The 25,089-nt window shown below is 41.3% G+C and overlaps 1 protein-coding gene across 6 annotated transcripts in view; it reads left to right on the top strand.

Annotated features, from left to right (window-relative positions):
* Nucleotides 1–25,089, top strand: part of PHEX (phosphate regulating endopeptidase X-linked) — a gene marked incomplete at its 5' end in the record, with an annotated part of 101,463 nt that overhangs the window by 32,825 nt on the left and 43,549 nt on the right. For all 6 annotated transcript variants that reach the window (XM_081001598.1, XM_081001597.1, XM_081001601.1 and 3 more), the window contains 9 exons: nt 6,568–6,654; nt 7,200–7,426; nt 10,058–10,126; nt 12,013–12,129; nt 13,241–13,324; nt 13,650–13,795; nt 17,517–17,610; nt 18,410–18,538; nt 20,878–20,979. In XM_081001598.1, coding sequence (XP_080857724.1) covers nt 6,568–6,654; nt 7,200–7,426; nt 10,058–10,126; nt 12,013–12,129; nt 13,241–13,324; nt 13,650–13,795; nt 17,517–17,610; nt 18,410–18,538; nt 20,878–20,979 — 1,055 coding nt within the window. The remainder of the gene's footprint in view (nt 1–6,567; nt 6,655–7,199; nt 7,427–10,057; nt 10,127–12,012; nt 12,130–13,240; nt 13,325–13,649; nt 13,796–17,516; nt 17,611–18,409; nt 18,539–20,877; nt 20,980–25,089) is intronic.

The following is a 25,089-nucleotide window of genomic DNA, read 5'->3' as shown; positions in this document are numbered from 1 at the left end:
AAGGTTTTATTTTTAATACGCACATGATATGTAAATAGATATGTAAATTGCTTGGCAATGTATGTTGTTTACATAGTTACTTAACTATAATTGCTCCTGTCTTGAAAGGGATCACATGGCTTTTCATTTTTCTGAAGTGAAGTGTTGTTTATTGACTTTGTATTATGTGCATACAAATTGTTACTAAATGCTACATTCCCAACCGTGTCTACTCAGAAGTAAGCCTGACAGACTTCAGTGGGGCTTACTCTGCTTCCTGCTGTGAATTTTTAAGACGAGAAGTATGCCTTGTTGTTCTTCTTTCCACATGGAAAGAAGTCATCTCTTTTCTTGCCTGTATCATTGCTCCTCAGTTGAAGCATGAGGATTTCAAGCTGTCAAATACAAAATGTTTACTGCAAACATTTAAACCATGAATTAGCTTGAATGTTGTGTTTCAGCAGATGCACAAAAACAACCATTTTCTGATATGCATTTATGAAACAAAATGTTATTTTGCAAAAAGGGCTTGTATAAGTAGCATTACACTGACATTCAAGTGGCATTCCTTGTAAAATGTTTAACGTAGCCAAAGGCATAGAATCCAGGGTACAAAGAGCAAAATATCAACCACATGCCCTCCATGAGTTGAAACAGGAGGTCATTTCTACTCCCATAGGCTCTCCATGTGTCTAGAAGCCTTGTCTTGCAGCAAAGACTTCTAAATCAGGTGAGGAGCTCATATCCGTGAACTCAACTCTCCACCCCAGATGCTTGCCTCTAGCTTAGTGCTAGTCCTGCAGTGAAAATAGGTGAGGTATGGCATTTGGGGAACTCCCAAGTTTTGTAGAAGTACCAAAGATCGGGGGGGGGGGCCCTAAGTGGCAGGGAGAACCCCCAAACAGCCCAACAAAAAGCTGAACACGCTCAGTGACTTCAAATTGCTGACTGTTTGAGGCAAAACCTAAAACTGGATGGGTGGGAGAATGGAACGGAGTATCCTGAACAGGAGCACTCAATGCTACAGACAGCATGTGTAAAGTAGATTCTCAATTTGTGGGAGAAACTGAGTGATATGAACACCAGAGTGAAATTGTGCCGGCCTGTAGGCTGGGAAAGTGGCAGGATCTAGAAATAGCAAGTAAGATTAAAGGTAACGCTGAACCACAAGTATATAGTTAGTTAGCTTTAAAATAGATTTCTTTTTTCAACAGGAAAAAAGAACCCACTATAGGACGTCTTAGTTTTCAGTGTAGGTTGTATTTTGTTTGAACAGGATATGACTGATGGTTCCCCTCAGGGTGGGTAAACTGATGACCCTTTTAGGCCTCAATCCTTTATACACTCAGGGTCTAATGAGGCTTACCAAAAGCTTGTGTAACTGTAAGTGCTGATGCCCCTTTTATTTCAGAAATGGCTTTTTTGGAGAGGGTGATCTTGAGTATAGGACGAGGTGCTTAATCTTTTACCCAAACACTGCATTAATGGTCCCTGTAGGGTTCCAAATGCAGAAGAAAAAGCAATTTAGAGCAGACTAAAATGTTATGTGGGCAAATTGTTAAAAATGCCTTGTACTGAATAGAGTTGCATTTAAGATATGGGTGGTGGTGGTGACCAAATAAGTTGTCAAGAAGAGAGTGGTGTTCCCTGTAAAATGTTTAAAGGCATATTGTAGACTTTTCTTACAATAAGGTCAGGGAACTGTACACAAGATTTCCCCTTTATATCCTCACAGCAACCCAGTGAGGTGGGTTAGACTATGAATGAACTTCATGTCTCACCAGGAATCTGAATATGGGTCGCCCCACTCCTAGCCTAACACTACCCACAATGCTGCACTGACTCTCAGACCGTAATTCTTGCCTATGCTCATCTTGTGATGTGCTTTCCTTGTAGTTCGATCTGTACTCGTGTCAGCATTGATTTATGCAGGGTCTCTGTTTTGCACTCTAATGGAACCTTAGTCTCGCAGTTTCTTTTGTCTTGCTATTTTGTGCACTTGCCAGAGAGTGTCAGAGGATGAGCATGATTTGATGTGGTTCTTTCTGCTGAGCTAGGTCAAAATAAAGGCACCGGCTACATAAGGCTCTTTGCCTCTTTTAACGTTCCTGGCACAAGTAACTGAGTTATATGCACTAAAGCAATTTGCAGAGTTTGGAAGGCTTAAGAAAGAGCGCAAACACCTTGAACCTGCTTTGGAGTGCACAGATGACACTTGCTTAATGAGGCAAGTTATGGCATTCCACCGCCTTGAAGCACACTTAACAACTGGCTTTGGCACCTGCTGTTTCCATTTTATATTTCAAGCGGGATGTAAATCCTCTTCCAAGTCAACCTGGCTGCTATTCACTGGAGTGTGTTATAGATAATTAGGTCAAGAGAAGGCCAGGGAACCTCCTGGAGGACCATTTTGATATGCTCTGGGGAGCGTGTATGATATGCTTTATGGTGGTGACTCAAGAAAACTAGCAATGCAATTGACATTTACCATTTTCTTTGTATTTTACTTGAGCTCATCTCCTTCAGTTTTTATTCCTTCCCCACTATTGTCATTGAATTTATAATCTTAAGCGAGGTGAGTTTATTTTCATTGTTTTGGGCTATTTCACACACCCACCCCCACACCCCCCCACACACCCATATTGGCCTTAATATAAGCCTCACTTTTTTTCCAAATTCCGACTAACAAAGTTAAAGTGTGGTTTAAATTCGCGGCCTTACAAAAATTGGCTTTTACGATATCACTGATGAAACAGACATACAGTAAAATGGAACGGGTGTGAGTGCCTGAGGAATTTTAAGGGAGTGGCTTATATTCAGCTATCGTCTTTTTCTTCTTCTTTCCCCTTGGATTTTAAAGGTGCGGCTTATATTTGGGCCAAGACGGTATTTATAAATATAATGAATGATAGAGCTATATACAAGCAGTACTATATAATAATGCTAAATTACCAAATTTAAATATTGTCTTCTATCATTATGTATACAACTATGTAAATAAAAATAGTTTTGATATCAGATATTTCCAAAATAAATACGAACCTACCTTTATACAGTTCAATAGTCAACATTCAATATTTATTTATTTAAAATCCAGACAACCCCCCCATCCCCACAAAAAAGGATCCATTGTGAGAGCTGCTCCAGTAGAGATGATCTAACAGATGTTTTGCAGTGTAGACTTATGCATGTTTTATTAGGAGCACAACTGGAATCAGAGCACCTTTGAAGAGCCATATCCCTACAGGGGTCCCACTGTCACTACCTGGAGGCTGCTGATCCTTGGCCTTGGTTCACCTTCTCTCTCCAAGCATGCAAGCAATGAGTTGGAAGAAACAGTGGTACCTTTCTCTCTCGGGGTGGCTGCATGGACTGGGGCCCAGAGGGAAAGGGCAAGTGAATCAGGCAGCAGTACTTTGGGAAGGAGGGGGGGCATTTGCCCAAGGGCCTCCCCAAACCTGGAACCATCCCTGCTCAGAAGTAAGCCCTACTAGGTTTAATGGGATTTCCTCCTAGGTAATTGTGTCTAGGACGTCAGGCGCAAGATGTCCAAGGAACCTGGTAGCTGCATGTTACTGACCTGGTTCACATTTAATGCTGAGCCAATCTATCTATGGTTTGGTGTGAATGTGCAAGTGTGCCAATACATAGTAAGAAAAACATGGATGCTTCCCTCAGTCCTCTATCAGCTTTGGTTGAGTGTTATGTGTGAACCTGGGCTCACAGTTTGGCTCACTCCAAACAAGGCTTGTTGTTGGCTTAGCACTCCAGGTTTGTTTGGGAGAGACAAACCATGAGCCCATGTTTGCACCCAACACTAAGCCAAGTGGTGGCTAAATGCACAATAGGATGACAGCAGCAGGAGTTGGGGATAAGTGGCCACCATTTTCTTACTGTGCGCCAGCATAGTTGCTCGTTCATGCTAAGCCGTAGTTTGGCTTAGTATTACAGGCAAACCTGACATTACCGATTGTCTAAGTATCCATTGGGTTTATCTATGGGAAGATGTGTCTTGGGGCTGATTGCAGGGTCATAGAACAGGCAAAATGGAAAGGTAATGGTGATTTACAAATCTGTTGCATTTATACTCCACCTTTCCTTTAAGGGTGGTGCATATAATTCTCCCATTTTGCTGTCACAACGGCAGTAAAACCCCTGTGCTATAGGCTTTTGTGTTTTCTTTATTTCTAAGTCTTTCCACTCCTTCCTACACAAAGATCACTGTCCTGTGTAAACCCTGTAGGGAGTGCAGCCTAGCCTTTCCCCGTTCCCTTTTAAGAATTCAAAACTGAAACTCTTTGCAGAAGCCTAGGAAGCAGGCAGGCTATAGTATTCTATAATAAAGACAGATACATAAAATAGCCTGTGAGCTTTGGAAGGAACAGATACAGCCAGGTAGGCTGTGTACACATTACTTCTTACTCTGGCTGTAGTGCGCTCTCACTTCTCTTTTTAATCTGTGTACCTATGACAATACCCAAGGGTCTAGAGCAATCCTGCCGTTTCTGGTGAAATACTCTGTTTTGATTTGGTTTGTCCCCAAGCCAGCTTTAATTGAACTTGAACCCAGTATCCTTTTTCAAGTAGCATTGAATCCCAGGTGTGTGGGATTTTCCTTTCCTTTTCCTACCCCATCTCTGGGGCAGTGATGGGGCAGTGAAACTAACCAGGCAATTCCATCAGCTGAAGACGTCAGTGCCCATTCTCCCACCTTGCCTGTCCGATGGGCAAATGCAACTTGAAACGCACTGAGGAAAAACCCCCTCACTGTTTTAAGCCAGTAATATGTACACAGAGTAGAAAGAACACTCCAAATCAGCATTGCACCAGGTAAAAGAATGATCCGATTCATTGCAAGTTAGCCTTTGCCTCTGTTATGGTATTTGAGGCAGTTCCGGGAGTGGGGAAATCTCTTGTTCCTCAAGCACAAATATAGCTTTGCCAAATCCAAGCCTTGCATGTCCACAGAGAGACCATATATTATGGTTAATTACATGAAATCTGATATGCTTCCTTTGGCATTCTATGTCTTGGAAGGAAAAAAATGCATTTAGTTCTTTCCCTATCTGTGCTAATTATATATAAATATGACCAATTTCTGCCTCCTTTTGTTTTGTTAGTGGTGTGCACATTCTTAGTGTTGTCATGTGCATGGCTCTATCCCTTATGAACCTCTATCTAAGAGAATATTTACACAATTAATGTGTAATGCAAACTAACGTTCTTGTTCAAGGCAGGCTTTACGTTTGTATTGCAAACGGGATTGACTTTGCTCCATGCAGGACAACTTAGGGCACTTATGAACGGCTTCCATTTTGTTCGTGAGAATCAATACGGGCATATTAAGGCTGCACAATTAAAATGGAGGTGGAGTTCTTGAACAATAAACCTACCTCCAAGAAAAAAGAAAAGCAATTTTGGGAGGGGTTTTGGTTTTTTAAAGGAGAGTGACTGGAATTGGGGGAATAACAATTGCTCGGCACAACATCATATTACCTCATCATAAACAAATGAGAATGAATGCTCAATAAACAGGTCATCTGGAAGGGACCTCTGTTCCATGAATGTTTCCCTCAGATATTGGTTTGTTTTAATGATTTATAGCAAAGCTTTGGTCTTCTTGTAGACTGAGATTTATTTGAAACATGGTTTAACCCTGGAACCTGTTCACTGTCTGAGCTTGGCTCTGCACCCTCAGACAGTTCACAGATGAAAGTAGGGATACTCGGTTTTGTGTTCATATAATAGTTCCCCCCTCCCCCATAGTGCTTCATTGCTTGACACCAATGCAGCATGCACTTCACACATTACTCGGCATCTTGTATGTTCATCTGACCATAACACAAACTGCCTGTGTCATTTTAATGGCATATTGTGTTCATGGCTATATAAGAAGAAAAAGCATATGTCAGTTTCTGTATGTTCAGATCCCAACCTGTAACCTTGAAAATAAAAGAGTTACGTACTCTAATCCATTTCCAAACAAGGAGCTTGGGGAAACGCCAAGGTTTGAAGAAATACAACAAGTAAATAAGATTCTTAGGGGAAACCCAAGTAAAGCCCAATGAGGACGAACAGTGCTCAGTGGCAATGGGATGCTGACTGATTATTGGAAAGGGGGGTGGAATAGAAAATGGGGGAGTTGAATGGAGTGTCCTGGAAATGGGCACAGTTTGTTGGCTTCCTGAACAGTACCACTCCACACTGCAAGATTTTGCTGCAGGTCCTACTTGAATTAGGTATTAAGGAAGAGAGAGCCATTTACTATTTGCCTTTCACCTGTTACTAAAGCTTCAAAGCCTGCTCCCCTCCTCTAGAGTGAAGGGAAGAAGCTTTCAAAACAGAGGTTCTCTGTTCTTTGGAACCCCCAAACTTTTCATCTTAACAATGAAGCACTGTGTATGGGCCTAACATTTCCTGAGCCTCTAAATTCAAGAATGTCAGTCTTCCTAGACTACCAACATTAAATTCTGAAGAATTCAGGTTCATTGTCTAGTGATGTGATGTTCTGACCTATTGTTTGATGTTGGTAAAACTCTAGGATGGTTAAACTTGAAACTAATGTTTTCTCCTCATTTGACTTCACAGCTCTCCTTGAGAAACCTCTTAGCAAAAGGCGAGACAGTGAAGCTGTACAGAAGGCTAAGATTCTTTATTCTTCGTGTATGAATGAGAGTAAGTAACTTTCATTTACAGGGTTACAGGTTAGAGTCTGAATGTACAGAAACTGGCAAACACTTTATTTTACATCGTTCTATAAATATCAAGCAATGAGCGGCTCTGAAATGAATCTCTGTTTTATGCATATCAAAGCATGCAAAATGTTGCAAAAACAGCATTTTATGACTAGTGACAGTTATTGCTCTTTTCCCATTAAGTCAGTGCTAAATAATTTGTACTTTTAGAATGCAGTCCTGTACTTAAGCTACACTTACCTAGGAATAAGTGAGGCTTACATCTCAGTAAACATGCCTGAGATTGATTGCACAGTATTCCCTGGTGCATGGGATTTTAACTATCATATATGTTTAATGGAACATTTCTTCTGAATGCATACCCATATGGTGAAATCTGATAGTTATCTAACATTATTACTACTTAAATAAATTTATGTATACACATCCTGTTGCTCTCCACATATAACAGTATTTCTAATGAGCACTCTTAAAATGGTATTACCTGGAAGTTGTCTTCTGATGGCTTGCTTTCCCCCCCTCCAGATAAGATAGAGAAAGCTGATGCAAAGCCTCTTTTGAGCATGCTGAAACATTCTCCGTTCCGCTGGCCTGTCCTGGAATCAAACATTGGGCCTGATGGATTGTGGTCAGAAAGGAAGTTCAGCATGCTACAGACCCTGGCTACTCTTCGTGGCCAATATAGCAGTTCTGTTTTCATCCGAATGTATGTGGCTTCTGATGATAAGAACTCTAATGAGCACATCATAAAGGTATGGTAGAGGGGGTTGATGGAGGTAGATGCGAGTTTTCACCAGCTTACTAAAAATATCAAGTGCTCCACATTTTAGCCATTATGTTCAGGAATTGGCAACTTTTGCAAATGGGCACAGAAACTGTTGTGGGGACACATATGCATACACACTGCAACCATGCACAAGCGCATCCATGGCAGTTACCCCCACACACTCCACTCATCAGCAATGGGACTTAAAAAGAGAGAGAGAGAGAGCGTTTTCGTTTCACATAAGTGTTATAGGGGTGTGTGAGTGAGATAGAGAAATCTTCCTGGAAGTGCAAGAGTTAACCTTCCCTCTCCAGCTGCAGTCTTTGGGAAGATCACCCCTGGTAACAACTAAAAAAAAAATCCAGCCCCCTATAACAACCAGGATTGACACAGCAGATTTCTTTGAAGCTTAATTATGACAAGAAGTGTTTTTAGTGAGAGCGATCCCTGAAAATTGCTCCTCCTCCAGTGTAATTAGGCTTCAAATGAGCCTTATACTGAGGCTAATATAAGACTTCTTTGAAGTCTAACTGTGCCATGGGGTGGTGTGATTTTGGCGTGCATGTGTGTCTCGTATTTGTAAACTCCCCCCTCCAAACTGCCCAACTCATGCAGATAGACTTGAAACGAAAACTTTCAATGAGCTATAATAGAAGGCTCCTTTCTATTTTAGCATAAGAGAGTGGGGAGGGTTTGTCACATCAGGACCCTGTGGGTGCCAGAAAGGATTGCTTACTTGAATCTGGGGGAGCTGTGTTTGTGGCTGGATGCAGCCATGGCAGATGGGACTCCCTCCTGTGGCATGAGGGAGTCCGCTGCTATGGACTTTCCTGCAGGCAGCGGGGCCAGTCATGGGGGATTCCAGGGGTGTGGCTTGGGGAGCAGACCAGAGGGCCTCAGTTCTCCTCTGGATTCCCACCCTCCCTCTCCTTTAGTTGATATTTGGTAGCTGGCCAGGCGCAGGCGGACTAGCTTCTGTGTGCCTTGCTTCAGTCACCATTTTCTGGGCCAGGGAGGGATTTCCCCTTCAGGCCAATTGGACCGCCTGGAGGGCTTTTGCCTGCCTCATAGCAAATGTCACAATCAATCAATTAATCAAGTACCTTTATTGTCATCACAGTATAAAATGTTTCAAACAACTGGAAAAATTAAAAAGACAAGGGTGAAGCTTTCAAGGGTTATAAGGTCACAGTATGATCGTGTGCATTTGGATATCCTTCCCGAAAGGATAGTGATGTCACAATTTTACAATGGATTAGGCATTGGGATGGAGCCCTAGTTTAAGTGAGTGGTGAGAGCTCCCCCCACAACAACTGCAGCAGCAGGGTATCCCTTGAAGAGAGCCTGGAAGATGATGCTCTTGTCTGGTCACCCAGTTTGGGAATTGATGGGCCATAGCGCTCCTGAATGGTGTTCAAGGCAGTTGCCCACAATTGATGCACATCCCAAGGCAACCCTTAATCTTAGTCAATCAGGTCAGTCATCAACCAGCAATGGCTATGCCAGCGTCTGTTATCCATAAAGTTGTGGCCTGTTTAATTCCATGCTGCTGTCCTGGGCTTCACTGCATCTGGACCCACAAAAGCATGTGCTATAAGGGTGACCCATGTCCTGATTTATAGTTGACTAATTTGTGTCACAGGGAGTGGGAGTTCATGGCACACTTGGAAGTGGCAGCTGGAAGCCCAACCTGTGGCCATCAACACAGGTGCAGGCATGTGAAGGCCTCTGTGAAGAAAGAAGGCCTTAGGATGGATCTAGACACATCAAAGAAGTGTTTCAGTTAAACACTTAACTGTTTTAAATGTTGTGTGAGAAATTAGGATGTCAAAAATGGAACTCCACAGTGCCATCTGGTGTCACAGTGTTAGAATGCATAAAGAACGCATATAAAGTGCTTTTTCTTTGCCAATGTAGCTGAGTCCCTAGTTTCTGGACTCATTATATTTTAATTATGAAATCTTCAAACATGGCAGAAAGAATGCCTTCTTTCACCAGACATGTGAGAAAGTAATTCTATAATACCTTTTAAACCTGCATCAAACTCATAATTACACGCCCTCCAGCTAATTTTGTTGATAGGAGTTATCAGCCTTTTGCCACCATGTTCAACAACATCTCCACAGAACCTGGCCATTAGTATGTATATATGCAAATGACTAAAAGTCAGGGGAATATATGTAACTGTATTCCTTAGGGCATTCTAAGCTCATCTCTAATTTGATTTACAGCAATCTGATTTACAAGAAGAACATGCTTGTATCCTAATTAGTTACTGAAGGATCAAATGAATTTCCAGATTAGATATGCCAGGGGACATTTATATCTTGGGGAAAATGTCTATTGTAGAATTCCTAAACTCCCCAATGTCATACAGAAGCCAATGTCCCCAAGAAAGCAGAATATAATATTTAAATGTGAACTTAATTGGATGCCTGAATTATTATTTTCTTTTTAAAAAAGTGTTCATTGCTTAACATTAGTAAATCATTTTTTAAAAGATTGCTTGTGTGTCTTCCTTTTTCTTAATGAAACTATAAATTTGAGATTGAGTAGTATTATGGAAGTGTATTTAATGGGAACTGACGCTGTTGTATTCTTTACATATTTTTAATAGCTAGACCAAGCATCTCTGTCCCTGTCAGCACGAGAAGACTACCTGGAAAACACCACAGAAGCTAAATCCGTGAGCATTGCTTACTTGAGCATCTAAATGGAGAACAATTAATACATTGAGGATTTCTTCTCCTTTGCCACCATATTAATTAATTAATTACTTGTTTAATCCTGTTAACTTCCTGTTCAGAGATTTAAACCTTCTGCAGTAACTGTTTTATTTATTTCCATTTATCTGCTACTATGCCATTCGGTAATTGAAGTTATCTGAGTGGTCCACAACAGCAAATTAAAACTGTAAAACACAAAGATTATATATAAAAAAATCCAAAACATAACCAAAATAACACAATACAAGACTTGAATAAATCCAGCAGCAGAGTATATCAGTGGTGTCATATACATAAGGAACACTCAAACATTTTTTTTTAAAGCCTGGGAAGGTTAAAAATTTGTTGCCTGTTGGTGGAAGAACCACAGTGTGGGCACCAGGCAAGCTTCTTTGAGAAGAACATTCCAAAACTGGCCTGCCATTACTGAAAATATTCTCTCTTTAGTAGCCACTAGGGATGAGTGACTGTGTCAACATTTGTTTCTCTCAGTTTTGCATTTAACCCAATCTTCAATTTGCATTTTTTTTTTTTTTTAGTCTTCATGAAATTTCTGGCATTTTAATATACACCTTTTCATTTGTAATTTTTCCTAATATGCAAATTTTCCCAAAGCAGTTTCCCCTAATATAATGCATTTTGTATGCTGTTTTCAATAACATGCATTTATGTCACATTTTATCCTGGTATATGCATTTTTTTTGGAGAGAACTTTGCTGGAGAACTGCATTGCAAAATTCAGAAAAATGTGAATGTCAAAGGATGCCTCTTTTGGTTCACATATTGTTTTGGAAATTGCGAACTAGTTCACCTTTAAATTTCTCCCCAATCCCCAATGAGTTCCAAACACCTACTACTACAAAAGGGATGCGGGTGGCGCTCTGGGTTAAACCACAGAGCCTAGGACTTGCTGATCACAAGGTCGGCGGTTCGAATCCCCGCGATGGGGTGAGCTCCCGTTGCTCGGTTCCAGCTCCTGCCAACCTAGCAGTTCAAAAGCACGTCAAAGTGCAAGTAGATAAATAGGTACCGCTCCGGCGGGAAGGTAAACGGCGTTTCCGTGCGCTGCTCTGGTTCTCCAGAAGCGGCTTAGTCATACTGGCCACATGACCCAGAAGCTGTACGCCGGCTCCCTCGGCCAGTAAAGCAAGATGAGCGTCGCAACCCCAGAGTCGACCATGACTGGACTTAATGGTCAGGGGTCCCTTTACCTTTACCTTACCTACTACTATGTGGTTGTTTCCAGCTTAACAGTTCTGATACTACAAGGAGTTTTAGCTGCACAGTAGAACTTCCTCATGCTCTCCTCTTACCCCATAAACCTTCATTTGAGGGAACAGATTTAGGGGTTGCATGGGGGGTGCACAGGGAGAGGAGAGAGAACCTGGCAATCACTGCTGTAGCGGAACCCTTTAGTTGGATACCACCCACAATATTTTTGCGGTTTGGAAAGTAATGGGGAAATGCATTGAAAGGGACAAACAAATGGCCAGTGAGAAGACATGTAAACGCCCTGCAAGCAAATCAGGATGAATTCTGGATGAATGCTCATTGTTGCATAACCACTCCATACACAAATCAGAACAAATGCTCAATAAACACTGGATATAATCTAACATCAGTGCATGTTTCATGCAAGCAAATGAGGATGAATGCTGAATAGATAGAGCATGTTAACTAATATAGAGCACAATAGTATGATTAATATGCAAAGGAAATTGAAAAAGGAAGGGAGGAAAACAATGTACTATTCTTATGCTTCAATAAGGTGGGGGGCATACTTTATTTTGCTGAGGTTAATTCTCTGTTTAGCTGTAATGATAACTGGATTCTTATCACATTATAGTACAGAGAAGCTCTGTTCCAGTTCATGGTGGATACAGCAGTGCTTTTGGGGGCCAATGCTTCACGTGCAGAGTTGGACATGAAGTCTGTGTTGAAACTAGAAGTTAAAATTGCTGAGGTTAGTGCTTTTCTAAATGTGGGTTTTAGTTGCATTTGTGGCAACTGGATGTCCCAAGGGGTAGACATGGCTTCACTTCTTCATTCACTTGGTGCTTTCCTGGAGTTCCAATGCAGTGACAAACTGTATATTGTATTTTTATGTTGTGAACTGCCCTAAGGGCAGTGTATAAATACAGCGGTACCTCGATTTTCGAGCATCTCGGAAGCCAAATGCCAAAAACCCAGAAGTAAATGCTTCCGTTTTTCAATGCGCCTTGGAAGTCAAACGGCTTCCACTGCCTGTTTTTCAATTTTCTCCATTGAACTTGCAGCCAGCCCTTTGCAACTCGGTTTTAGAATGTTTTGGAAGTCAAACAGATTACGTTTGAGAACCAAGGTATAATAATAATAATAATAATAATAATAATAATAATAATGTGATGAATTGGCAAGATATGTCCACAAGTAGGCAACTGCCAGTAGCACATCCAGGAATGAGTTTGATACTCGAAGGATTTCAGGGTTGAACAAGATTATAAATGTAAATGAGTAAGAGCTCTTTACAGCTGCTGCTAAAAAACCTCTAGGTTAGATTACTATAATGAGTTATATGTTGCACTAACACTGAAAACAATTTGGAAACTTCTGGTGGTGCAAAATTCAGTGGCCAGCCTGCTCACCAGGACAAGACAGCTTGAACATATAATGCCATTCTTGACCTGACTGCACTGGCTGGCAATTAGTTTCCAGGCCTAATTGCAGTGCTGAATTTGAAGACAGCATCAGTAGTTTACAATACTGGTTATTTAGTTTTCTAGATTTTCCTGTCTTTCAGATACATTTGACGTAGAGTAGGTATCCACCTGGGATTATGAAACTGAACATTTCATACTGGAAGGGCTAGATATTAGTATGGATAAAGATGAATTTCATTGTGTTACATGGGAAAAAATGTAAAATGTTTATGGAAAAAGAAGATTTTTTGCTAATTATAATGGGTTTGCAACTTATTTTATTGAACAGGTAACATTGCTATTCATACCTTGTCGCACCCAGATTATGTGAGTGTTGGCAAAGTCAGAGTGGATTTGTGGAGGAAAATAATATTTGTTTGCATTTATATTTTGCAGATAATGATTCCACATGAGAATCGAACCAGTGAATCTATGTACAACAAAATGAACATATCGGAACTCAGCACCCTGATCCCTCAGGTTGGTTGAAGTTAATTGGAAAATGACTATATTAATGCCTGATTGGACTGTGTAATTACTTTTCAAACTGAAAGGTTCTTCAGATGTGCATAAGATGGCAATTTAAATGAAATTAGTTGAAACAGGTGTTCACTATTATTATTTTAAATACAGCTGCATTTTTATTTAAGTTTCAAAATATTTGTGATGTTGTGCAGTGAACTTCAACTTTGAAATTAGGCAAAACTTTTAAGTCGTTTAGCTAATGGTAGGTAATTAACTTATAAGCTTTTGTTGTTGTTGTTGTCTGCAAGAGTCAGGAACTGAACCTTTGCTTCTGTTGCAGTTTGACTGGCTGGGATATATCAAGAAGGTGATTGACACCAAGCTTTATCCTGAACTTAAGGACATAGATGCTTCAGAAAATGTCGTTGTTCGTGTGCCCCAGTACTTCAAGGATTTGTTCAGGATACTAGAAAGTGAAAGAAAAAAGTAAGGATTTCTAATTTGCTTTGTGTATGTTTTTGCTCAGAAACAATCCCTGACTTTTCAGTATAATGTTTAGGATCTTGGCATACTGTGGTTTGTTACCACTTTGTTTTCAAACCACAGGTGGACCCTTTCAATTATTTCTCTCTCTGGGGTTGCTATGAAAACAAAATCGTGTGAATGCTGCAGCAAGATAACTCATTGCTAGCAATTCCAGGTGAATGGATTCCCCCCCCCCAAGTGCAAAGCCTTTCTATGCTTGGGGGGAAATGTGGAAATTGAGGCGATCATTATAGGAATCCTCCTACGACTGGGAAGGCATATCATATTGACTGAACAATTTGTTGCTCTTCAGCCATAAGTCCGGTTTGTTTCGTGAACACTGCAGATACTAATGATAGCAAAGTGAAAAGATGCTGCTCGGAGCCAATGAAACAGAGATGCTCCAAGAGGGTCCTGCTGTTTTCGCAGAAAGGGCCCATGACTTCTGCAGAAGCCAAGGGTATTGCATAATAAAGGTCCATTACCACAACGTGGCAAGTTCTACAGAATTGTGAAAATAATGCTAGTGACTATGGGTTGTCTTCTATGTTATTCAGTGGGGAGAAGAGAAGGAAACAGGGAAATTACTGAGAGGAAAGGTAAGGGGTGAAAGACACAGCAAAAGGAAATATATCAGTAAGCCCATTTGAAACAGGCTCTGGTGACTTCGCTTGCCTCACTCTTTCTCCCAAAAGCATTCCCAGAACGCAGTTGGTGGTAGATAGTCCTGCTGGGGGGAACAGGAAAACTTAACCGGAACAGGCTTTGCTGTAAAGTACAGATTTTATTTTATGATTTGTGTGTGTGTAAAAAAACAAATAGCCAATGTAGATCTCCTCCCCACTTCTGTATCAGTAGTGGGAGATTTTATCAGCAATGTACATTGCAGGTGTGTAGAGGAAATGATTAAATCCATTCTATCTCCCTGCTAGAGTCCTGATATGGTCTCCATACTGGCTATGAGAGAGAGAGTGCATGCAACCCTGCCACTGACCAAAAAAAGAGTAAAGCAGTACTGCATGTGACTGTTGTCATATGTATGTTGGTCCTCAGGTGGTCTTCACCTGCTTGTCTCTTGCTTTTTTTAATTGGTTCATTGTTGCTAGCACCCAAAAGGATATAAAATGCATCAGACAGGATATATTCGCCCCCTAATAACTAAAATAGTACAGTTCCTCTGTCCTTGGAATTAGGCCAGTTTGATATGGAATGTCCTGATTATGGATAACTTTCTGAGGCACAGCACAAACACTGGTGGCAGGGTCCAGTTTTGACTGGCCCACAATGTTTTTATCAATGAATTGGTTTTATTAATCGAGTAACACTGAAACCCTACATTTTGAAAAGAACGTGATGGTGTGAGGGTTGTGTCCCATGCTGCATAAGCAAGCAAGTACAGTGGTGCCTCGCAAGATGAAATTAATTCATTCCGCGAATTTTTTCGTCTAGCGAATTTTTCGTCTTGCTCTGCACGAAATCCCATAGGAATGCATTGAAAATCAATTAATGCGTTCCTATGGTCAAAAAAAGTCCAAACAAAGCCAAATTTGGTACAACAAGAGTTTATTAAGTGCTCTTTAAAGTCACACATACTGTAAAGAGCATTTCAAAATTCAAACCCAGAAATTTTTTAAAAAAACAGCAGAGTTGCCCAATGGTCACAGAAAATCATAAGAATGCAGGAGAAAAAAAACAAGCTTCCAGATTCTTGCAAACCCCTCCCCAACTGTTCCCCCAGCCACCCAGCACACAGAAATTCAAATCCAGAAATTTCTTTAAAAAAATAGCAGAGTGCCCCAATGGTCACAGAAAATCATAAAAATGCAGAAAAAAACACACAAGCTTCCAGATTCTTGCAAACCCCTCCCCAACACCAAGTCCTTGAATTCCAAACACCCCAACCCAAAATCCAACCCCCCCCCAAAGTTTTAAAAGCTTAACTTACCAAATGGCTGCAAAAGAAGTTTTGGAAAAGCTTCAAAAATCACCAAAGTCTTTAAAAACCTCAAAAAAGGCTACTATGTACACTGCGTTCTATGAGTTGCTCCTCGAAGTCAAGTCGCAACTGTATTAATGGTGTTAAGAAAAAGGAAACAAACTTGCAAGACGTTTTCGTCTTGCGAAGCAAGCCCATAGGGAAATTCGTCTTGCGAAGCTGCTCAAAAAACAGAAAACCCTTTCGTCTAGCGAGTTTTCCGTCTTGCGAGGCATTCGTCTTGCGGGGCACCACTGTATTCTGCTTGCACAACAGGACTTATCCTTCCTATTCTCTCCCTGTGCCCCACGCCCACATTTATTCTGGAGGATGCCCCAGGTGCACAGGGCAGCTGCACAGATGAGGAAAGGAGGGCAGATTTCAAGGTGCAAGTCTGTTGCACAAGCAAAACAGCAGTGTTAGACACAACACATAACCAGTTATAATATTTATCTCAGCAACATTCACTTCTGGGTTCTTTTTTGAATCAATTAAAATAGTGTCAGATTGGTTTTTTTTTTTTTTAAAGGGAGATATGTTATTGGCTGTCTTTAATTAGGTAGAAAAGTCTAGCACTGCCAAAATGCTCTGAGGTGGTGGCAGTGGGGGTGAAGTGCCCTATTACTGCTAGCTCTGACTTTGAAAAATGTGTTTTTAATGTCTTTGAGCATTAGTATTAAGAGATCCAGCCATGCAGAAGCCTCAGGTGTATAACACTGGATTACAGAAGTATTATCACATTCTATATCCGAAAATGCTGAACAAGGCACAATGTACCATGGTGCTTAATTTCTAAAAGCGGCAGGCGCAGGCCTTAAAACCTTGTCACCTGGAACCTCTGCCCTCTAATCCTGAATGAATGTGGGCTGATAAGTGGGGTGAATTTATATAGGCTCAAAGACGCCCTTTTTTAAAAAAAAAAATATCAATTGATACGTTTTCAGAACCAAAGTTTGATTTCTGGGCTAACCCCTGCTGTGTTCCGCTTCCAATTAAGCCATTAAATACCATGTTTACTTCTCTGTAGTAGAAAGCCCATTTCTTTAGTTTATATGGTTGCACTTGCTATCTGAATTGCCCTGCAAATGTTTCATTATTACTATGTGAGTAGGATGTGTGAGATATTTGCTGATGTATTGTTGATGGTTTGCTAAGGATCACCAGATATCACGACATTGAGTTGCGGCCAACTAACTTGTACTCAGAATAGACCCGCTGAAATGAGTGAACATGACAAACTTAGGGCCATTTATTTCAATGGATCTACTCTGATTAAAAGTTGCAATACATCCCATTACATTTAATTAAGGCAAACTTTCCTATAGATTTTGTAGCTAGATTGTTTCTGCTTTATTAGTTCGTGAGTACTTGGTGTGTGTGTGGGAGAACACCCATTCTTTGCACAGGAGCACTAGTGCCAAATTCCATCTCAGGATGCAAAACTGTTGAAATATGCTCCAAATGGAAGATCCACCATCATTCACGCACCAAATGGCTGTTATCATGCAACCGCTTCTGTCTAACAGGTTTTTGTGAATTTGGTCATTGCTCATTAATTTTCAAGGTGAAGCTGCTACCATTGTAGGTAGTGCACTGATCTGAGGGGGGCGCAGAATCTAGTCACCTATTTATTTATAGTCTCAGACAGCTGTACATTACAACACATGGGTCTAACTGTCTGACATAAAGATGTGTCTGCTTTGACAGGACTATTGCCAACTACCTGGTATGGAGAATGGTTTATTCGAGAATATTTAACCTCAGCCGGCGCTTTCAGTATAGGTGGTTGGAGTTTTCAAGGGTAAGTGTGAGATTTTGATATCAATATGCCCTGTGTGCCTATGAAGCTTATGAAGACAGCAGTTGATAGATGGATTCTGTGAGTCCCTGTGCTTCCAGCTAGCAAGCTTGAATTCAATGCATTTAAAGAAGTTGGAGAACATCACTAACCTCTCTCAGGACATCAGGACTCTAGTCTGGGCACAGAGCTGAAGGAAAAATTCACAGGTTATCTTTTTTTCTACATCCAAGTCTTTCTCCCTTTTATTGCAGCATCATGTTTCTGTGTTATGCTGTGATTTTCATTCTTTAACGGCTGGAATATGAAGCAGAGAGAAAGGATGACATCATTGCTTGGGACTCTGTAATGAACTGAATAGAACTGAGAATTTACAAACTGTAGAGCTAGCAGCACCATTCCTAACTTAAGATATTCTAGGGCTTTCCACATTTACCATTTATAGTGACATAGTTGTTGTTTGCTCCAGTGAAATGGTAGCTGATTGTCTGCACCTTTGTTCACACGTTGCTATTATTAGAGAGTGAGTTTTCCTTTCCACACTAATGGTGAGTGGTACCCAAATTGAGAAAAAGTTCCACAGCTGTATCACACCCCCTAATGTAGCCTAGTGTTCCTCCACCCAGTCAATGTTGGAGTTATGAGCATATGCATGGGGACAACCCTTTTGTGGCTGTTTAATGCCTAGAATTCCAGAATGCTGCTCTTGTGGGAGTACGGGAGATTAGAAGAGGAAATACATGTCTGCCTGATTTTTCAGCAAATCTGGTTATAGTCATGGAATGTTGTTTGGTCAAAACAGGTAATCCAGGGGACAACCTCCTTACTGCCTCAGTGGGATAAATGTGTAAACTTCGTGGAAAGTGCTCTCCCTTATGTTACTGGAAGAATGTTTGTAGATCTGCACTTCCAAGAAGACAAGAGGGATATGGTAGGTGCATTTTGGTGCCTTTGAAATTGTGCTGCTGCCTTCTACATTTTCTGCCCTCACCTCCTCCTCCCTCTGTGAGTATCACCACCTCCTCCTCCATCCCTCACTTCCTCCTCGTCCTCCACTGCATCCTCATATACCTTCTTTCTCCCCTTATCATTGCTGTCACCTGCTCCCCGACGTCCTGGTCACAGCAGGAACACCCTTCCTCAGAGCAAAGCATTGTGGGTGATGCGGCCCAGAGATCACTTGTGCCATTACCACTTTGATGTGATGGTGGCACCGGAAACTGCCTTAATCTGACCACTGGTGCTTTGTGGCCCCTTCTCCACTGCAACTTTAACCATTGTGTAGTATTTCATAGGTTGTCTTTAGGGCTATTTGTTACTATCCTGTTTCCCCCCAGAATAGCTGGAAAGATCAAATGGCAAATGAGACATTTTAGTAACTGAGAAATGCCATGATCTTACATAAGTATGCACAGAATTGTAGAATGCTATCCTGTGAACATTTACTTGAATAAATCTCACTGATATCATTGGGGCGTATTCTTGAGGATGGATGGGGACTGGGTCATAGACTAGATGCCAGGTTGATCTCTCTTTTTTAAAATATGGCATCTTCTATTTTCTTCAGTCTGCTTTTCCTTTTCCTGTGTTTCAGCTATCTAGATGACACCAAACCATCCCCCCTCTTAGTTTGTAGAAGGTCCATGCTGAATAAATAATGAATTATGGGAAGCGTGGTATTTTTGTATTTAGTCACTGATGAGCTCATGCCCTGGATGTTTTCTTGTCTCCCTCCTTTTATCAAAGAGATATTATTTGTGTCTAAATATAGCACTGTTTTTGACCTACAGTCTAGGCAGCATTTCGTACGGCTACGCCTGAACAATTTTGATAACAACTCTGATGGTATGAATAGATTTCTCCTCCCACCCCTACTGCTACAGCTGGTGCATAAAAACCAGAATATACACCAGGGTCCAATTGTAGAGCTAGAATATGAACTGCCAACCTCCAAGTACAGGGAGTTCACCTCATTAGTGCACTAAGTTAATTGAAACAGTGCTCTGCCATCAATATCTCCAAGTTACCTTATTCCCTGGGATGCAGTTTACTCCCGACTGTTGAATGCTTGGTCATATTTAATGCCAGGGCTGTACTGGCTTCCATATTGTATAAAAATGATGTGATATTTAAAGGCTAGTAATGAATCATGAAAATGAGATGCTACAATCCTCTTTGGTTGTTTAGGTAAGGACATTATTTCCCCCCACTTAGGTCAATCTCCAAACTTTCAATCACGGAGGTGATTCACCTGACATTACTGGCACTTCCACACAGCATTTTGTTATGGAATTGGGGCCATTCATGCCTGGAAGCTTTGCCCAGCTTCCGCATCAAAATGCCCTCCCACAAGATTTTCCCATTGAATCTGGATTCATCCTTTTTGTGGAAAGTCCAATAAAAAATGTGGAAATGTTAAATCCAGAATGGATGAGGAAAACAATGGGATGGCATTTGCTATGCTGCCTTGGAACACTGAAGCTCCACTTCAGCCACCCTGGCTAATTTGACCAATGGACAGATTTCTCATCTTTCCTAAATTGCTTCTGAATATCAGTTTCTGGAAACCACAGGAGGGGAGAGTGCTCCTGTGCTTGAATCTTGGCTGCTGGTTTCCCTCAGCTACTGTGAGAATGGGCCTAGTGCGGGCCTAGATGGGCCATTGGCCTGTTCCAGCAGACTCATCTTACATTCTTATGATGCTGCATGTATGCTGCAGAAAACGTAACCAAATGCACAGAAAAACGTTGCATGGAAGCGTCTTATTACACTGCTGTGTATTCATGTTATATTTAGGTTACAGTCAACCACTGATGTTCTTGTACAATTTCCTTGGGCCTATATATATATATTGTCACATATCAGCTCTGCTCTATCCAGTAAAAGATTTTTTATAATATTTTCATAACCATGTTCTTCCAGTTCTTAAATACCTGAAGAGTAGTCTTGGAGTTAAAGGGTATAAAATAAATGGAAGGGAAACTTTGCTATGGATTCTAATGTTCATACTTTCATAGGCACCAATCCCACACTAGTTTAGTACAATTAGTGACATTTAGCTGGGGACCAGATGAGCACTGTAGATGAGCATTTAGATTTGCAGATGTGAACACACATCCAGATGTGTACATCTGTTTTGGCTACACACACACACACACACACACACACACACACGGCTGCTTCTGCATGCAGAGCCCCTTCACTGAATTGGACAGAAAGTCTTCAGAGCATTTCACATTTCTTAAGTAATTATGGTAATATTTGTTGCAGATGGCAGAACTGACTGAAGGGATTCGTTGGGCCTTTATGGACATGCTGGAGAATGAAAACACCTGGATGGATTTGGGAACAAAGAAAAAAGCGATTGAAAAGGTAAAGGCATTTAAATACATTCAAGTTTTGGATGAATGGGATTATCCATCAGCAATCTGTTTGAAAAGATGTCGTACGTGTGTATATTTGCTGTTAAAATCTGTGTACCCCGTTAACTTTATCGAGTATCTTGTTTAATCTTCGTTGTTACTTGCTTCAGTGGTTTTTAGACTCTTGGTCTTACACATAAACAAGCTAATAAATTATGTGGGAAAGATGTTATTGCCAGAAAATCAGCTAGTTCTCCTACTACATTATTCAAGTCCTGGAACTGAGATTGAAATCACTAGATTGCCCCTTTATGGTGTTTCTGTGATCCTGAAGGCTTACAAGTTGTTAATACATGGGGACATGGGGAAGATGTATCTAAAATGTGCTAAACATGTTTTGATGGACTTTTTTTTAAGGGGTTGCACTTCTGATATTTCATTGGGGTTCACATTTTCAGTACTGATGCGTTGAATACAGGTTATTCATTAAACATTCTGGAATATAGCTCTAATGACTGCATTCAGTTAAAGGATAATACATATCTTCTAGGTTCTGATATTTAGAAGTTGCCCTTATATTTAGGAGATTTGTCTCCACAAGGGGAGATGCCACCCCAAAATAGTATTCATTATGAGGCCCACAGTCTATTTTCAGTCAGAAGTCATATTGTGATGGAATGTAAAAATTTGCGGCACAATCCTGTGTACATGTCCACTCAGAAATAAGTCTCAGTGGATTCAGTTCCCAGTGATTTCCCAGTGAATTCAATGGGACTTAATAACCAAATAAACATAATAGGATTGCATGAAAATATAAAAACAGTACACCTGATGAGAACTTCTCTTGGCTTTCTCTCTTGTGGTGTTTCAGTCTTTCTTAAAAACATTGTTACGCTGCCAAACTTTTCACTGGTCAACTTCTGTTTTGTGGGGATGGGGCGTGCTGAATGGGATTGTGACCTTTTTTCCAGTGCATGACTGGTTCATTTTGTTATATATGAAGAGAAAAATAAGATATGTTTCTTCTTCTTTTCATTACTTCTGTTCAAAAGTAAACAAGAGGATTTGTGGGTCTTACTCATTCACATATTACTGTAGAGGTCGGAAAGCTAAAAGCAGAAAAGGCAAGTGATTCTGTAATTCAAGGGCAGGGAAACTTTTCAAACTTAAGGGCAGCATTTCCTTCTGAGTAACCATTTGTGGCCACATGCAAAAGAAGTTGGAGCAATGTATGTAAATTCAACCTTCACACACTAGCCTAGTTTCTGCACACACTCTCACACCCATCTCAATCTTGTTTCCAGGCAAGCAAGAGCCATTATCTGATCTCAAGGACACATTCCAGCCGGGGGGGGGGGGGAATTGTGAGGAGGGCTTGTGGCATGACTTGAGGGTGTGGTCTGGAGAGAGTCCCAAGGGCCAGATGGGGAGAGCTAGAGGGCTGCATTTGGACCTGCCATTTCCCACCCCTGCTGTAATCCTATATCTGCTTACCTGGGAAGAAAGCCCCATGAATTCCATGGGAATTGCTTATGGAAAGATGTATAAACTTTCACTGCAACTCGTGTTTCTCCTTTTGCTTCTTGTAGGAACAAATGGAGAGCTGGCTTGTCAGGGGTGAAAGGGATTAGCTTTTATATGAGGAAGTGGCATACGAAATATGTGATTTTCCAGCTGCAACCCAGAAGTAACTCTTACAATGTGCTATCTCTCACATGCTTAAATTAGCTCTGAGTCACAATATTTTCAAAGCTTTGTGTGATAGTAGAAAACCAAAGGAACATGGCTTGTTCACAGGTGCTCAAGCATTCTTGGAACCATTCTGTTGCAATCCTCCATTTTAAACTCTCAGGAGAGAAGCTCATCCAAATGCCAAGTGGCACACAGAATGACACTTTTGAAAAATACATGAGTACACAGAGGCAGAGGGGAAGAAATGGCCTCTTCGCCTTATTTGTCGAAGTGATTGGGTAGCATCTTATTGGCAAATGCCCTCTGTAAAGGGGTCTGGTGTGTAAGCTGCAGCTGAGTCATTTTCCATGCTGTGCTCAGATGAAGAGAGTTGGAATTTGATTGTCCTCCCTCCCCATTCAAAAACTAAAGTCCAAAACCTTTAGATTTAAATAGTGCGTTGCTTTCAAGAATCATTTCAAAAATGAGAATTGAAACATCCTACACATTCTGGAAAAAAACCCAGTAACATGGGTAACAGGGTATGTTTTACAATAGCAGTTGGTCATATTCATATTTTATATGGCTGCAAAATAAAAGACTGAAAACCGTGTCAGGGACACCAGCTGGATGTGAATTGCAGCCTTGCTTAAAGGAAATGTCAGGCTTGGACCTCAGAAACATGGGAAATGCATGAAGTTCAAGTTTTGGGTTGGACTGAAGACAAAGGATGCAGCTCTCAGCTGTCTTACATGATCTCTTGTCTTCTTCTTGACATATTTGAATTGTTGCGTATCCACAAATCAAGGTGCATACAAAGCTAGCTCACTGCCTGATTAATAACTTTTTTGGTGAAATGTTTGGTGCAAGGATGGTGACCCAATGAGATACCTGTCGGGTGAAAATTTCAGCAGTGAGGGATGTCTGTGTCAGAAATGTTCTTTAAGAGCTGAACTCAATGCTACATTTGCCTTTGGAATGCCACTGAACACGGGCTCCCTATGGTGAGTTCTTCTGCTCCTCAGGGTAACATTTAAAAGTGCTTGCCACATGACTTGGCTCCCTCAAGTAGCAAGTAACTCTCTGCATATTTGTTGCTGTAATGTGGATTGGGTTGATAGATCTTTATGGAGCTGTCACATACTGGGAAATGTTACTGTGAGGAAAGTAGGAAATGCTGCAGTTTTTAAGGAAAAGGGTGATCTTATTATGAGAGTCATTTAAAACTTTATAGAAGGCCTCATTATACCTGGCTGCCAGATGGCCTGTTAAAGGCAATAACATTAAATGAAACTCAATTTCCTAACTGATGCCTTATTGCTGCGCATGTCATCTGCCGCCCCGAGTCAAGCTTGTAAACTTCCTCAGCAGGGGTAGCTACAGTTTTAAGAGGGACCCTCAGCAGGATTGTCACTTGAGGGGCTCTTCTTGCATTGCGGATCTCCAGCTGTCACCCTGGCCATTGGGCTTTATTGGCATTTTTTGAGCTTCCCTCTGGGCCATAGGTGAGGGCCAGCCAAGCCAACTCCTGGCACACCCCTGAATATTTTGTATGTTTTCGTTGGGTATGTTTGAATAATTTGATCTTCTTTCTGGGGAGAGAAAGGAGCTACATTCATAGGAGCAGAAGAAGCTGTCATATACTGTGCCAGACCATTGGTCCATCTAGCTCAGGGTTTGGCAACCTAAGGCCCGGGGGCCGGATGCAGCCCAATCGCCTTCTCAATCCGGCCCATGGACGGTCCGAGAATCAGCGTGTTTTTACACAAGTAGAATGTGTCTGGGTTATTTGTGGGGCATAGGAATTTGTTAATTTTTTCTCTCCAAAATATAGTCCGGCCCACCACATGGTCTGGACCGGCCCACAGCTGAAAAAGGTTGCTGACCCCTGATCTAGCTCAGTATTGTTTACACTGAATGGTAAAGAAAGGCAGTGGTACACCTGCATCAGCCTTCATCTGCCCCAGCTGCAACAAAACATGTCTCTCCCGTATCAGTCTTTACAGCCACAGCAGGTGATGCAACCTTCCAACAGTCTGACTTCATCCCCAAAGGCACACCCCTCTATTGTCTCCCGCGACAGACAGATACCAACACCAGTAAAATGGTAGTGGTTCTCTGGGGTTGCTGGCACAGATTGCATGGAATCCAAAATTGCCTGAGGAAGGGCCATGTGTACAACAGGCTCCTCACTTTTAACTTACTCTCCCAAAGGGTGGGTTTTTATGGGCAGGACCAGCATGCATGTGGTGGCAAGGGTGGAGCCAGTGATTGAGTTTCCCCCTCAGACGATAGCCATTGCACAAAAGGAGAGTGTCTGTAAAGGGCTTTGATCTTTGGGAATTCCATTATGAATGGACTTAATCTGCACTCCTAGGACTAATGTGAATGTTGGAACTTACCTATGTGTTGGTCTTTTCACACCCCAAATGTTCCTGTTTTGGGTACA

The sequence above is a fragment of the Podarcis pityusensis genome (genome assembly GCF_964106645.2).
Source record: "Podarcis pityusensis genome assembly, chromosome: 4".
Classification (NCBI taxonomy): Eukaryota; Metazoa; Chordata; class Lepidosauria; order Squamata; family Lacertidae; genus Podarcis; species Podarcis pityusensis.
Note: the sequence above shows the minus strand (reverse complement) of the source record. Positions and strands in the feature narration are given on the sequence as shown.